The 17,024-nt window shown below is 46.9% G+C and overlaps 1 protein-coding gene across 1 annotated transcript in view; it reads right to left on the bottom strand.

Annotated features, from left to right (window-relative positions):
- The window catches only part of LOC137332202 (meiosis-specific kinetochore protein-like), a 93,854-nt gene that overhangs the window by 37,541 nt on the left and 39,289 nt on the right, over positions 1 to 17,024 (bottom strand). Inside the window, exons 8-10 of the mRNA XM_067995898.1 lie at positions 7,696 to 7,824; positions 7,502 to 7,541; positions 4,339 to 4,403 (exon numbers count right to left, since the gene is read on the bottom strand). Of these exons, the coding sequence (XP_067851999.1) occupies positions 4,339 to 4,403; positions 7,502 to 7,541; positions 7,696 to 7,824 (234 nt within the window). The remainder of the gene's footprint in view (positions 1 to 4,338; positions 4,404 to 7,501; positions 7,542 to 7,695; positions 7,825 to 17,024) is intronic.

The following is a 17,024-nucleotide window of genomic DNA, read 5'->3' as shown; positions in this document are numbered from 1 at the left end:
AGTCTTCAGCCAATTCGATTCACTCCACGTGATATCAAGAAAGGGCTGAGTGCACTGGATACAGCAAAGGCTATGGGCCCCGACAACATCCCAGCTGTAGTGCTGGAGACTTGTGCTCCAGAACGAGCTGCACCTCGAGCCAAGCTGTTCCAGTACAGCTACAACACTGGCATCTACCCGACAATGTGAAAAATTGGCCAGGGATATCCTGTCCACAAAAAAACAGGACAAATCCAGGCCAATTTTTAAAAAAAAAATTGTTCATGGGATGTGGGCTTCACTGGCAAGGCCAGCATTTATTGCCCATCCCTAATTGCCCTTGAGAAAGTGGTGGTGAGCCGCTTTCTTGAACCACTGCAGTCCGTGTGGCGAAGGTTCTCCCACAGTGCTGTTAGTAAGGGAGTTTCAGGATTTTGACCCAGCGACCATGAAGGAACGGCGATATTTTTCCAAGTTGGATGGTGTGTGACTTGGAGGGGAACGTGCAGGTGGTGTTGTTCTCATGTACCTGTTGCTCCTGTCCTTCTAGGTGGTAGAGGTCGTGGGTTTGGGAGGTGCTGTCGAAGAAGCCTTGGCGAGTTGCTGCAGTGCATCCTATGGATGGTACACATTGCAGCTACAGTGCGCCAGTGATGAAGGGAGTGAATGTTAAGAGTGGTGGATGGGGTGCCAATCAAGCGGGCTGCTTTGCCCTGGATGGTGTCGAGTTTCTTGAGTGGTGTTAGAGCTGCACTCATCCAGGCAAGTGGAGAGTATTCCATCACACTCCTGACTTGTGCCTTGTAGATGGTGGAAAGGCTTTGGGGAGTCAGGAGGTGACTCACTCGCCACAGAATACCCAGTCTCTGACCTGCTCTTGTAGCCACAGTATTTATATGGCTGGTCCAGTTACCATCTTCCTTTGTGCTAGGTATGACTCCAGCCACTGGAGAATTTTTCCCGATTCCCATTGACTTCAATATTACGAGGGCTCCTTGTTCGCACACTCGGTCAAATGCTGCCTTGATGTCAAGGGCAGACACTCTCATCTCACCTCTGGAATTCAGCTCTTTTGTCCATGTTTGGACCAAGGCTGCAATGAGGTCTGGAGCTGGGTGGTCCTGTTGGAACCCAAACTGAGCATCGGTGAGCAGGTTATTGGTGAGTAAGTGCCGCTTGATAGCAGTGTCGATGACACCTTCCATCACTTTGCTGATGATTGAGAGTGGACTGATGGGGCGGTAATTGGCCGGGTTGGATTTGTCCTGCTTTTTGTGGACAGGACATAACGGGGCAATTTTCCACAGTGTCGGGTAGATGACAGTGTTGTAGCTGTACTGGAACAGTTTGACTGGAGGTGCAGCTCGTTCTGGAGCACACGTCTTCAGCACTACAGCCGAGATGTTGTCGGGCCCATAGCCTTTGCTGTATCCAGTGCACTCAGCCCTTTCTTGATATCACGTGGAGTGAATCGAATTGGCTGAAGGCTGGCTTCCATGATGGTGGGGATATCGGGAGGAGGTTGAGATGGATCGTCCACTCGGCACTTAAGGCTGAAAGTGGTTGCAAACGCTTCAGCCTTGTCTTTTGCACTCATGTGCTGGACTCCGCCATCATTGAGGATGGGGATGCTTACAGAGCCTCCTCCTCCCGTCAGTTGTTTAATTGTCCACCACCATTCATGACTGGATGTGGCCGGACTGCAGAGCTTTGATCTGATCCGTTGGTTGTGGATTCGCTTAGCTCTGTCTATAGCATGTTGCTTCCGCTGTTTCGTATGCATGTAGTCTTGTGTTGTCGCTTCACCAGGTTGGCACCTCATTTTTAGGTATACCTGGTGCTGCTCCTGGCATGCTCTTCTACACTCCTCATTGAACCAGAGTTGATCCCCTGGCTTGTTGGTAATGGTAGAGTGAGGAATATGCCGGGGCCATGAGGTTACAGATTGTGCTGGAATACAATTCTGCTGCTGCGGATGGCCCACAGCACCTCATGGATGCCCAATTTTGAGCTGCTAGGTCTCTTCTGAATCTGTCCCATTCAGCACAGTGTGAAGACGGGACTTCATCTCCACGAGGACTGTGCGGTGGTCACTCCTACCAATACTGTTATGGGCAGATGCATCTGCGGCAGGTAGATTGGTGAGGACGAGGTCAAGTTGGTTTTTCCCTCGTGTTGGTTCACTCACCACCTGCCGCAGGCCCATTCTGGCAGGTATGTCCTTCAGGACTCAGCCAGCTCGGTCAGTAGTGGTGCTACCGAGCCACTATTGGTGATGGACATTGAATTCCCCCACCCAGAGTACACTTGTGACCTTGCTACCCTCAGTGCTCCTCCAAGTGGTGCTCAACATGGAGGAGGACTGATTCATCAGCTGAGGGAGGACGGTAGGTGGTAATCAGCAGGAGGTTTCCTTGCCCATGTTTGACCTGATGTCATGAGATTTCACAGGGTCTGGAGTCAATGTTGAGGACTCCCAGGGGCACTCCCTCCTGACTGTATATCACTGTACCACCACCTCAAGTTGGTCTGTCCTGCCGGTGGGACAGGACATACGCAGGGATGGTGATGGAAGAGTCTGGGATGTTGGCTGAAAGGTATGATTCTGTGAGAATGGCTATGTCAGACTGTTGCTTGACTAGTCTGTGGGACAGCTCTCCCAATTACCGTCCTACCAGTCAAATCTCAATCATCAGCAAAGTGATGGAAGGTGTCATTGACAGTGCTATCAAATGGCACTTACTCACCAATAACCTGCTCACCGATGCTCAGTTTGGGTTCTGCCAGGCCCACTCTGCTCCTGACCTCATTACAGCCTTGGTCCAAACATGGACAAAAGAGCTGAATTCCAGAGGTGAGGCGAGTGACTGCCCTTGACATCAAGGCAGCATTTGACCGAGTGTGGCACCAAGGAGCCCTAGTAAAATTGAAGTCAATGGGAATCACAGGGAAAACTCTCCAGTGGCTGGAGTCATACCTTGCACAAAGGAAGATGGTAGTGGTTGTTGGAGGCCAATCATCTCAGCCCCAGGACATTGCTGCAGGAGTTCCTCTGGGCAGTGTCCTCGGCCCAACCATCTTCAGCTGCTTCATCAATGACCTTCCCTCCATCATAAGGTCAGAAATGGGGATGTTCGCTGATAATTGCACAGTGTTCAGTTCCATTTGCAACCCCTCAGATAATGAAACGGTCCGTGCCCGCACACAGCAATACCTGGACAACATCCAGACTTGGGCTGATAAAAGGCAAGTAACATTCGCGCCAGACAAGTGCCAGGCAATGGCCATCTCCAACAAGAAAGAGTCTAACCACCTCCCTTTGACATTCAACGGCATTACCATCACTGAATCCCCCACCATCAACATCCTGGGGGTCACCATTGACCAGAAACTTAACTGGACCAGCCACATAAATACTGTGGCTGCAAGAGCAAGTCAGAGGCTGGGTATTCTGCGGTGAGTGACTCACCTCCTGACTCCCCAAAGCCTTTCCACCATCTACAAGGCACAAGTCAGGAGTGTGATGGAATACTCTCCACTTGCCTGGATGAGTGCAGCTCCAACAACACTCAAGAAGCTCGACACCATCCAGGACAAAGCAGCCTGCGTGATTTGCACCCCGTCCATCACCCTAAACATTCACTCCCTTCGTCATCGCGCTCCGTGGCTGCTGTGTGTATCATCCATAGGATGCACAGCAGCAACTCGCCAAGGCTTCTTCGACAGCACCTCTCAAACCCATGACCTCTACCACCTGGAAGGACAAGGGCAGCAGGCACATGGGAACAACACCACCTGCACGTTCCCCTCCAAGTCACACACCATCCTGACTTGGAAATATATTGCCGTTCCTTCATAGTCACTGGGTCAATATCCTGGTACTCCCTTACTAACAGCACTGTGGGAGGACCTTCACCACGCGGACTGCAGCAGTTCAAGAAGGCGGCTCATCATCACCGTCTCAACGGCAATTTGGGATTGGCAACAAATGCTGACCTTGCCAACAACACCCACCTCCCATGAATGAATAAAAAAAGATAGAGACAGTAGAGATTTGAATGAACTGAAATTTATGGAGGGCGAATGACTGGACACTGGTCAAGACAGTATTGGAATAGTTGAGTCTGGAAGTGACAAAGGCATGGATGAGGGTTTCAGCATCAGACCGGCTGAGGCAAGGCAGAGGCAGGCAATGGTACGGAGGTGGAAGTGGAAGTCTTTGTGATGGAGAGGATAATGGGTTGGATCTCTGCTCAGAGTTCAACAGGGCACCGAGGTTGCAACAGTCTACTGTCTGATAGGCATTAAACATTTCAGATCAACTAGTATTTCAGTATCTAATAGGCAGATCACCAATACCTGCAACTGTAATTGTAACAGGTCGAGAACTCTCATGCACCTCAGCTCCATCTGATGAATAGTCTCTAAAAACAGAAGCACATTTTACAACATTAACAATACTACACACCACATACTGGAAGGGAGCACCTGTGTTACTAATGTACCACTGTGAGAAGTGGTTTTGCACATTTGTTTTTGTCCTGAGTGACTACAAATAACACTTTAAAGTGACCATTTCAAGAATAAACTTGAGAACATGAATCATTTTTATGGAAATAAAAAGCAAAAGACTGCAGATGCTGGAAATATGAAACAAAAACAGAAAATTAAGTTACAGGAGTTGGTGAGCTTAAGGTCGATGTTCCACTACCTGGATTATACTTCTTCCCACCCTGCTTCCCATAAGGACTCTGTTCACTTCTCCCATTTTCTCCATCTGTCACATTTTCTGACAATGGCACCTTCCACACCAAAGCTTCTGAAACATCTTCCTCTCTCCTCAGCCAAGAATTTCCCTCCAAAAAAGTAAACAGGGCCCTCAATAGGGTCCATCCCATTTCCTATACATCTGGCCTCACCTTTTCTCCCGGTCACAACTGTGATAGGATCTCCCTTGTCCCTTTCTATCCCCTAGCCTTCACATCTGACAGATCATTTTACACCACCTTCTACCAAACACATCTTCCCCTTCTTCCACTCCTCTCCACCTTCCAAAGGGACCTTTCCCTCTGTGATATCCGGGTTCACTGTTCCACTACCCCCAGCAATCTGTTCTCATTACCCTGGCACTTTATCATACATGCACAAGAGATGTAAAACTTACCCATTTCACCTCTTCCCACACTGCTGTCCAGGGCCCCAAACATTTCTTCCAGGTGAGATAGCAATTTACATGTATTTCCTCCAACCTAGTATACTGTATTCAATGTTCACAGTGCACTGTCATCTACACTGGGGTGACTGCTTTGCTTAACACCTCTGTTCTATCTGTAAGTGTGACCCAGAGTTCCATCACTTGCTACTTCAATTTGTCATCCTCTCCCCATTTGACCTCTCCATTTTTGGCCTTCTACACTGCTCCAATAAAGTTGCATGCCAGCTTGAGAGATTCAACTGGTTCACCTTTTTTTTTGTTATTGGTAGGTTGTTCTGACTAGTCATTCAGGATTGGGTGATTTTATAAATTCTTAGTAGTTTTTTATTGGCAGTTTTCTAGCCTTTTTCTTTGCTTTTGATTTGTATGTTCCCTATCGCATAGGTTGTGATTTACTGCTGTCTACTCTGAGGCAAATGACAAAATGCAACAGGGAAAATGTGAGGGGTAAATTGTTAGAAGTCTGACACACGGGAAATGCATGTTACATGCGCAACTTTTAACATATTATAGATAGACAGTTATACAGAGATAAGAAAAATGGAAATATTATCTTCAAAATAAAACCCAGTAATTATTCCCACTCTTCAGCTACCAGAGATCGAAATCTGGGTTATTTATCATAAAATCTGGGTTATTTCATAAATTCATCAGTTATCAGTTACTATCAAATTTTGGGCTTTAAATTTGTTTCTAGTTACAAAGTTCCTACCTCATCTACTTCCATGAAAAGAATGCTCGCTTGCTGGTTGCCTCTATAGCTTTGCTCGTGAGAGTATCGTGGTAGCACCTCCTGATTCCATTGCAACATACAGATTTGAGCACAATAGGAATGAAGCTTCCCAATTGCACAGAACTGCATTATTGGGCTATATCCCCATTTAATTACAATGCTCAGCTCCATAGTCTGCTCTTAAATTTCAACATCTTTGTGCTGCCATGAATCAAAATTAATAAAGCAGTTAGAAAACAGGCAAAAATTCCCTATTAAGGAAACAGTCTGGTACAGGAGAGAAGAACTGGTACTGGAATATGTCATGCCATGTTGTGGCAATAATATGGTTGCCAGGACAAAGGTGTACTATTTGCAAGAGTGCAAGCAATTGGGCTGGAAACTGAAACACAATGATTCCTGACAAAGTTAACTGCTAGAAAATGATTGGAGGTTGACAAAAATGAAAATGAACCTCAGTGGGGAAACTACAATCCCAGCATGCAGCGTGGATGGTTGCACATGCAAGACCACAATTCACAAATTTCAGTTGAAAAGCACCAAATATGGCTTGTTGCCATAGCCTGCCTCTACCCTTATCTCACCCCTGTTTCCGAAACTCTCCACCCTACCTGAACTCCAACTCATTCAAAACTCCATCTCCCACACCTTGTCCCATTCATCTATCATCCCTGTCCTCATTGACCTCCAATTACACCCTATCCCCCAACACACAGACTTCAAAATCCTTATCTTCATTTATAAATTGGACCATAGCCTTGCCCCACTCTACCTCTGCAACCTCCTTCAGTCCTAAATTCCAGCTTCCACCCTCTGCTCTTCCAATTCTGGTATAGTGCATCTCCCCCTCTCTCTTCATCATTATCGGTGACAAGGTTCTCAACCCTCATACTCCTTCACACTGGAGCTCTTTGCCTAAATCCTTCTGCCTCACTACATGTTTCTCCATCTTCAAGAAATTTCTTGAAACTTACCTCTTTGACCATGCTTTCATAACTCTTCTGTTTGGTGTTGGTTCTTTCTCCCTCCCCTTTTTGTGACGTGTCTTGGATATACAAGTTGTTGTTAAAAGTAAATGGTATTTTTTTTTAAAAGTGAGATTTTTTTTAAAAATGAAGTTGTGTGTACTATTTATATGCTCTAGGCTGTTCAGAAATATAATGCATTCTACTTACTCCAGTATAACAACCAGGCAAAGATAAAGTCAGGGGTTCTCCCCAACTTGAGTAAGGGATGGATATGTGTATTACTTGGAATTTTGCAGCAGGATCTGGCTCCAGCTCCAGGAGAGATACACAGACACACTTTCTTTATATATAAATAGATAGATTGGGGGGGGGGGGGGGGAGAAAAAAAGAGAGAGAGAGAGAAAGAGAAAGCTGTGGAAGTTTAAAATGGCCTTTTACCACAAAAGTAAACGTCCCAGCTTTCAAATAGAGCTTTTAATAAAAGGCAACATTAGTATATTGCAATTTATTGTACTGACATCAGTACTTGCAGTGAGCACATATTCTTATAACTAAATCAATATAGTTTCATGATACTTCATATTGTTCCAAACAGCAAAATCTTACCTGTTGAAGCTTCCTTCTCTTATAACATTTCCAGTCTGCTCTGAGATCCAAAAGAAAATTGTATTAGAGCAATGCAATATGCTGGAGGAAGAAAAACAACCACTATTTATACAGATTACAGGTTTTTCTCCTGTAATCAATACTTATTAGTATGCAAAGACTTCAAATGGCATGATCATAAAAGAGCAGATTACCTAAAATTTCAGAGAGGTTTGAAGGCTGAGCAATCACATCAATGTTTTCTGCTTTGCTGCTGTCCAGAAGTGTGGAGTTTTTGCAATGGAACCAACAAACATCTTCCTGATGCACACAAGGTGCATGCTCTGAAAGTTGGAATGATAGGTTGTTATTACAATACCGCAGGGTGCCATGAATAAGATTTTTATTTTCAAAACTGAGGCTGGTCAAATGACACTAACAAAGTCGTGAGTTATGATCGGTTTGATGGTTGGAAATTTATGTTGGAGTTTTTCATGTCAGAAGAAACAATGTATAATTTTAGTATAACCCTGCCAAACTAGCAATGATTGTTTTTTGCCAGCAATACGACACCATCCAAAAGAAGCAACTGGAACTGGTGCAAAATTAAATGTTGAAACTTCAATATTCAGTTAAAAAGACTTCAGGTAGCCTGCTGAACTGTCTCTTGTCTTTTCAATTCCACCTGTTGAGGTGACTAAGTTTCTATAGTTGCAGTTAAACAGCAGGGGGGCAAGTTTATATAGGCAGTTTCCATTATAAATGTGGACACAGGAATTTATAATGGAAATATAAGGACAGGATGTATAACTTTAAAATGGGGACTGAATTGTATCTACTCGCCCTGGTGTAAATATTACCTGGCTGCTTCACCTAAAGACATTTGGCCATGACTGGGCTCAATTTTCCCGGGAAATTGTGGGTGCATTGGGGGGAGGGCTCCGAAAATCGGGGAAATCCCTTTCGGATTCGGAACCCAGCTCCAACCCGCAGACTTCCAGGTTCCCCACTGACATGTCTGGGTGCGCGCATGCGCCTCCTGAATGCGCAAATCCCACCGGCAATTAAAGCCGGCGAGATGATACTTGACACAGTTGTTCAGATAGTTTAAGAAGTTGAACTACTTCATTTTCTTCACATTGAAGCAGGGGTGCGATTTTGAAGCATCCTCAGCGTGATCCCCGTGCTGTGGGAAACACTCCATGTTGCAACAGATGTGTTTCAGACAGCGGCCAGTTGCACATTTAAATGCTTACTTGACAGATGGGGAGAAAAGGTCACTTATTGCAGCAGGGCACTCAGTTCTTTCAGACAAAGTTTTGGCTGCAAGATCTTTTGTGTTTTCACTGAAAATTCTTACTTTCCACTCAAAATTCTTTCGTTCACACATATTTAACTACTTTGCGGACCCCCTCAAACGCACACCGCCAGGATGGGGAGGCGCCAAGGCTGCATCCGCCACTATATCAGAGGACGAGCAACATCACCAGCCTCGCCATTTGCAGCTCCACAACACAGTGCTATGCCACAGGCACCTGCACAAGAGCACAGAGGGCAACAACAGAGAGGGGTGCCCCATCCACATCTGCTACCCACATGGAGGAGGAAGAGGAGGTGGAGGAATCCATGGGCAGAGCAGCGGCTCACCTGGCTGCTTGTGAGGCCAGGGAGTCACTGATATGTGAACAGTTCCCCTAATATCAAAAAGTATGAACAATCCTCACACCACCTGGAAAGAGCAGCGCCCACTCCAGGCCGCCCACCCCTCCCTGCACAAAACAGTCCTGCAACTACACATACACCCACTGTAAAGTGACGCAGTGAGCAGTATCAAGTGTTGCCGTTCATGGTGAACCTCATGAAAGGGCCCTATCACAAAAGCCAGTCAAGAAAGGGCAAGACGTGGCAGCAGTGGTGACAATCATAAAATTTAATGTCACTGTAACAAAAACTAAATATAAATGAAAAATATGACAGTCAAACACCCTTGAGCATACCCTTTTTGCTCACAAAACCTTCGCCTTTCTCTTACGACTACTTCTGCTTGGTTCATCCCCTGTGGCTACAGCAGATGTAGTGGCAGGTTGCTAGTGTTCATGCCCTGATCTCTTAAATGCTTTGGGCCTACGCCCTCTGGATTTTGGAGCCCATGAGGGCCCCTCCAAAGACTAGTCCACCTGCACCTGTGCAGGGGCAAATGGCCACCTGGAGAGGAGGCAGCATTGCGGGTACTGGTTGAGGGGGGAAATGGGTGAGACGTGGAAGCGCTTTGAATGGCGTCCCCACTTCCATGTCCCTTTTCGCCATCATCCCTCCCCTGGGCCAGGGCCACAACACTCCTACCACTCTGCTGGACAACAGTTTGGAGGACAGGTGTGATGCCTTGTAAGGCCAGTGCTAATGTATCTGTCTGCCTGTTTAAGGCGGCAGCCTGAATCCAAACGGCCGTAGTCAGGGCCTGAATGGACTATTTTGTGAGCCATGCTTGAAGCTCAATGGAGGCTAGCCTTCTCTCCATCGCAGACATTCCCGCATTTACCTGTGACAGTATCTCAGAGAGTTGCTCACGCCTCTGTGACACTATCTCAGGGATTTCCTCCCGAACCTGTGCCACCATTCCACTCATGCAGGAATTGGATTCCTCCATCCTCTGCACTATTGTGGAGATTTGCGAGGTACTGGAACAGGTGCCACGCGAAATGTGCTGCTGTCCCTTGATCATTTTCCTTTTAAAGGATGGCACCCAGGGTTCCGCATCTACGTCCAGCTAAGCAGAGCCTGGAAAGGAGTGCTCCCACTGACGCGGACTCTCCGCAGCTGCCACTGCACCAGTGTCTGCTTGTGCTCACGTGTGTGATAACTCACCAGGTGCCAACCCAACGAACTGAGGACTAGGACCCACTGAGGTGAGTATCTGTACTGGTGGATGGTTTGCTAAGATGTGACTGTGCACCCTCAGAGGCTGGCAGATCCTCTGATGAATTGCCCTCTGCCGTCTCAGTGGTCGCTGAAGGCCCTGTAAGAGAATAGAAGGCAATATTAAGCATCATCACAGATGTGCCATGTTGCGACGAGCATACTGAGGTGCTGAAGATGGCAAGGCATGTTAACATCAATTCATATTGTGCATGATGAATGTTAAAGTTGTGTCACTAGACGTTTGTGGGGTGCCAGTCTCAGCGTCCCCGACGGACAGGCACTCGAGGGTTCGGCTGAGCTCCAGCGTCTCCTGCTCTGTGTCTGTAAGGACGACAATTTGTTGCAGCCCCCCTCCGGCCCTCGCCCTCTCCCATACATTTTGCGCTCTCTTCTCCTAGAAGGCGAGAAAGAACGGACATGTGAGTGAGTGATGGTGAAGTGGCCAACCGATGAATGCATTGGTTTGGGTGAGGCTGACCGTGAAAGAGTTGCATCAGAGGGTGAGTGTGAGACAGAGCCATGACATTGGATGAGGATTGGGTTGAGTGGTAGTGGTGGGGAGACTAATGGGGCGGTGAGGAAGTGCAGCTAAGTTGAGGATGAGCCTGTTAGCAGTGCAGAATGAGTTGAGGGATGGGGACGGTGATGTGGAAGACGGAATGTAGGAGAATCAATAAGTGTACTCACTTTGGCTGACCTAGTTAGGTCACTGAAGCGCTTCCTGCACTGGACTCAGGTGCACGAGATGTTGCTGCTGCATGTGGTCTCCTCAGCCACCTCGAGCCAAGCCTTCTTGGTGGCGGTGGCAGAGGCAGGCCACTTCCTCCCATCTGCCGGGTAAAACAGATCCCTCCTCCTGCTCACCCCATCCAGTAGCACCAGAATCTTGGAGCAGCCTCGCCCCTGTGCTGCTCCATTGTGGTGTGCGGGTGTTTGCTCCAGGAAAAGCCATTGAAGGAATGCCCCTTTAAATAGAGATCCTCCAGCTGTCAGCCTGTGATGCTGGTGAACAATCCGTCTGCTGCGCAGCTGTCGGACGGCAAACCCGGAAGCCACATTAAGTGGCACCAACTGAATTGCGATCGCGTGGGGAATGGACATTTTTTTATTGGGCAGGTTACCCGCATGCCTATTCATCACCACCTCCCCCCCCACCACCGCCTCCGCTGCCATCCTGCCTCCACTCTAATATCGGGGCCCCTGTGTGCAATGTCACAGGAGATCAATATATTTTATTATATTTCCTATTTGCACCACATGATTTCCTGTTGTCACTTTTTTGTCAACGTTTTTGATTATTAATTTCTATGTTCATATTTATAATGGAAAACACCTATGTAAACTTATCACTCTGTGAACATAAGAACATAAGAAATAGGAGCAGGGGTAGGCCAATCGGCCCCTCGAGCCTGCTCCGCCATTCAATAAGATCATGGCTGATCTGATCCTAACCTCAAATCTAAAGAACACAAGAAGTAGGAGCAGGACCCGACCACTCAGCCCCTGGGCCCGCTCTGCCACCCACAGGGCCTTGACTGATCCGAACTCAGCTTCATGTCCAATTTCCTGCCCGCTCCCCGTAACCCCTAATTCCCTTTACTTCTAGGAAACTGTCTATTTCTGTTTTAAATTTATTCAATGATGTAGCTTCCACAGCTTCCTGCGGCAGCAAATTCCACAGACCTACTACCCTCTGAGTGAAGAAGTTTCTCTTCATCTCAGTTTTGAAAGAGCAGCCCCTTATTCTAAGATTATGCCCCCTAGTTCTAGTTTCACCCATCCTTGGGAACATCCTTACCGCATCCACCCGATCAAGCCCCTTCACAATCTTATATGTTTCAATAAGATCGCCTCTCATTCTTCTGAACTCCAATGAGTAGAGTCCCAATCTACTCAACCTCTCCTCATATGTCCGCCCCCTCATCCCCAGGATTAGCCGAGCGAACCTTCTTTGTACTGCCTCGAGAGCAAGTATGTCTTTTCTTAAGTATGGACACCAAAACTGTATGCAGTACTCGAGGTGCAGTCTCACCAATACCTTATATAACTGCAGCAACACCTCCCTGTTTTTATATTCTATCCCCCTAGCAATAAAAGCCAACATTCTGTTGGCCTTCTTGATCACCTGCTGCACCTGCATACTAACTTCTTGATTTTCTTGCACTAGGACCCCCAAATCCCTTTGTACTGCAGTACTTTCCAGTTTCTTGCCATTAAGATAATAACTTGCTCTCTGATTTTTCCTGCCAAAGTGCATAACCTCACATTTTCCAATATTGTGATTGCCCAATCTGGTCACTGGGCTCCCACAATTCTCTCAAAATGCTTTCTGGAAAAAAAAATCCTTAATTTTTTTTGCCTCAGTAACTGAAATTTCTAATATCCAAAGTATGGGTTAAAATAGAATAAAAATGTTTAACATTTGCATTTTTCATAATAACCTGATTAAATGTATCCACTGAATTGCATCTTTTAATGCCTTTATTAAAGTTTTGATTTGAAGGCCTCACATTTCCCAAAAGCCTGAGCTTGGAGTCAATACTTTTGTACAGAGCTGTAACACTGAACTGAATGGGAATCGTAGGGGTCGATTTTAGCACCCGCGATCGGGTGCGTTCCTGGCGGGGGGGCCACGAAAACCGTCGATTCCTAGGGTGGGTCGGGAGCCCGGCTCCAACCCGCCCACTTCCGGGTTTCCCACTGACGCGCTGACAAGCGCGCGCAGCCCCCGCATGTGGGACTCCCGTCGGCAATTAAAGCCGGCGGGGTGCCACTTATGGTATTTATTTTGGTATTTCAGGTCATTTACAGACCTGATTAACGAGATATTTTAGGAGGGTTGGGATTTTGCAAACAACTGGGACTGTTTCCCGTACTGGGGGAAACACTCCCAGTTGTAAAGGTCCATTTGACAGGTGGTGGGTGGAGACCCTCACTCATTGCAGGAGGCCACTCGGTCACTTTGGACAAAGTTTGGCCTCCACCACCCTCCTCCTAACAATCAAATTCACCAACTTGCACACTTACCCCGATGTCCAGACACATGTACCTACCTTGCGGACCCCCTCAGATGAACATCTTCCGGATGGGGGCTGCCGTAGCTGCAGTCATGACCTCTTCGGAGGGCGAACAGCATCACCAGCCTCGCCGTCCAACTCTGACACGTGGAGCTCCACAACACAGTGCTATGACACATCCACCTGCACAGCAGGAGGGAGGGCAACCGCAGAGAGCGATGCGTCGCAAAGGGCACTACCCTCGCCACAGGATCCACAGACCAAGGCTCAGTTTCCTGGACCTCTCTGAGCAGAAGTGCACACCGAGGCTCAGAGTCACTCAACATGTAGTCGTGGACATCTGCAGCCTCCTTCATGCCGAGCTGCTCCCGGCTGGCCCGAGCACCATCTTCTTACCTGTCGCTGTCAAAATCACCACTGCCTTCAACAACTTCTCCTCCGCATCCTTCCAGGGTGCCACCGGGGACATCGCCGACGTCTCTCAGTCGTCTGCACAAAAGAGCCCTGCGAATACACCTATACCCACTCTGCAGTGACACAATGGGTGGCATCAGTTGTGGTCTTCATTGTGATCTTCAGGAAAGGGCATTATTGTACAAACCAGACAAGATTCGCAAAGACGTGGCAGTAGTGGTGACAATATATGGAATGAGTTGATCAGAAATTCAATATAAGTAACAACCATGACAAACCCTCAAACACCCTTGTGCATCCCCTTCATGCTCATGACACGATTGCCTTACGCTGCCTACTGCACATATGTGATGCATGCCCTGTGGCTGCAGCACAGGTAGTGGCAGGTTGAGTGAGGCTGACTGTGAAAGAGATGCACGAGAGGGTGAGTATGAGATAGAGCCATGAGATTGTATGAGGATTGGGATGAGTGGTAGTGGCGGGATGAGTACTGGCGAGGTGAGTAAGTGCAGGTAAGATGAGGATGAGGTTTGAGTGGGAATGAGGGGTGATGTGACAGAGTAGTGTTGGCAGTGCAGAAGGAGATATGGGGTGGGGGCGGTGATGTGGCAGATGGAGTGTAGGAGAATGAGTAAGTGTACTCACTTCGGCTGACCTACTTAGGTCATTGCAGCGCCTCCTGCACTGTATGCAGGTGGGCGATAGGTTGGTGGTGCAGGTGACCTCCTCTGCCACCTCGAGCCAGGCCTTCTTGGTGGCAGAGACAGGCCGCTTCCTCCCGCCCGCCAGCGGCGGGGGGGGGGGGGGGGGGGGATCACTGTCGTCTCCCTCCTCCTCACCCCATCCAGTAAGAGCCGGTGTGAGGCATCATTAAACCTGGGAGCAGCCTTCCCCCTGGGCTGCTCCATGCTGTAATTTTTCCTATTTCTTGCAGCATGTCAGTGGAGGACTGCCCCTTTAAATAGAGCTCCTCCAGCTGACAGACCTAACTGTGCATGCGCAGTCCGCCCGCCGCGCAGCTCAACAGCGGGGAACCCGGAACAAGAGGTAAGTGGATCCAATTAGCCTGCGATTGCGTGCGGGGCAGACTGATTTCACCGGGCGTGTTACCCACGTGCCCAATCGCCCCCCCCCCCCCCCCCCCCCCCCCCGCCGCCCTGCTAATACTGGGCCCATAGTCTTAGCATTTGCAATGCACCTAATTTCTCATGATTCATCAGTACCATTCAATTAGCTGTATTAAAAATATTTTTTCTTTAGCTACTAGCATTGCTGCTCAAATGTTTTTCAAAATTATGAAGAAAAGCTAGAGAAAAATTAAAAAACTTTACTGAGATAACATTCATTGTTTCATTATTTTAAAAAAAGTGAGAGAGAAATAAAATAATATGTTTCAGCAAAAACTGAACAGTTTCTTTGCTATGTCTGTGTTCTCTAAAGAGACAGACGGAGAGCGAGGGGGGGGGGGGGGGGAGGACGACAGGAGGGAGGGAGAAAACAAATACAGAAAAAGGCAGAGAAAAAGCAGACAAGTAATTTCTTTCTTCATTCCAATTGTATTTCTTTTAAAATAAAGAGGTTAATTTTAACAGCAAAATTTCTGAGGGAAGGTAGGGTGAGGGTAGGAGAAGGAGAGGAGGGGGAAATTGGCTGAGGGCGAGGGGGCCTCTGATCTCTCAACACCTATCCTTTAGGAGAGCTTGTGGGAGTGGATGGAGTGCAGCAAGTGACAGCAGAGCAACGGGAAGGGGAAGGAAAGAGGGGTTGAGCAGGTTAGATCAAAAGGGAAAAAATAGGATTAGTGATAAGTGAGAAGTGTGGTAAGAAGGAAAATGGGTAGTTGGAAGGTGAAGGGAGGAGGGACATGATGGGAGAGAGGGGTGGGACCATTGGTGGCTCATTGCCCACCCATCTGAAAGGAAAGAAGAAAAATACAGCAAGAGCAAAATAGTTCAGGGGAGAGAAGCAGAAGAGAAAGAGAAAGACAGAACCAGAGAAGGAGAGACAACCAGAGAGAGAAATAGCAACATTAAGCTGGCAGAGACAGGTAAAAGAGAGACCACAGTCTCTGACTTACTGGCTCAGATTTTCCTGCATCGGAGATTTTGGCGCCGAAATCCATAAGTTAGGCCATTGTGTGCCCTGATCCTCCATTGGCGAATTGACACCAAATTTTACTGGAAAACTGATTTGAATACATCACAGCGCGGATAGTGGCAAATCAGAAACAGTGCAGGCAATGAACAACAAAGGAGTTTACTTTTACGAAAGACAACTGATAACGTCCATCTTCATTTTTCTTCACATGGACTTGATTTTTAAAAAAAATCATGAGTGCAGAATTATATTGAAGCATAACCAGAATCTACGGGTGTGCAATGTAAGTTCAACAAATTGATCACCAGGTTCAATTTTTTAAAAAGCTACTTTGGATTGTCATTCTCATTAAGTTGCTTCACTTTTTACAATAATATATTAAAAAAGTCAGAACGTAGAGGCTTGCATTTCATCTATTTGGTTTTATTTTCATTGCGTAATTCCATGTATCATTTGAGCTGTAAGACCCATTGAGATCTCAATTTTAAAAAAAGGCAAGCATATACAGAATGGCCATTAAATAATGTTTTCTGAAGCTAGTTTTAGTTTAAAGTCTAAAAGGGCAGATAAACGTACACCAGCTGGTGAAATCGACACACTGGTGTTTTATGGACGTTTATTTTTACCCGGAACAACACAATCTCGTTGCTTGAGCTTCAGATTTTGCTGAAACGTCTTTCTTTGCTATGTCTTTGGCTTAGAGATCGTTGTTATTTGTACTCTGAAAGGAGACAAATTCTTTAGGAGCTCAAAATTATTTTTAGGGTAATTCAAAAGTTATTTAAAAGTCTGATTCAGTGAATGTATTATAAAGTCAATATCACAGCACTGCCAGGCCACTAGCACATTATGTTTAAGTCTATGTAGCAGCAGTGTGAAAACTGACTTAAATTCAGGAAAATGGTGATCGCCATGGATTTCAACGGAGGACAGAACTATAATAAATTCCTAATTTACGGCGAAGATAACGGCAGAGTGGCGCAAAAGACCCAGAAAAATATGGAGCGGAATAATTAATGGCATAACTCACTTACTCCATAATTTCTTCCTCCTTTTGCGCCATTCAAGGGTCCCAATGCCATAGATCCCCATGAAAA

The sequence above is a fragment of the Heptranchias perlo genome, chromosome 14, assembly GCF_035084215.1.
Source record: "Heptranchias perlo isolate sHepPer1 chromosome 14, sHepPer1.hap1, whole genome shotgun sequence".
In the NCBI taxonomy this organism is placed as follows: Eukaryota; Metazoa; Chordata; class Chondrichthyes; order Hexanchiformes; family Hexanchidae; genus Heptranchias; species Heptranchias perlo.
Note: the sequence above shows the minus strand (reverse complement) of the source record. Positions and strands in the feature narration are given on the sequence as shown.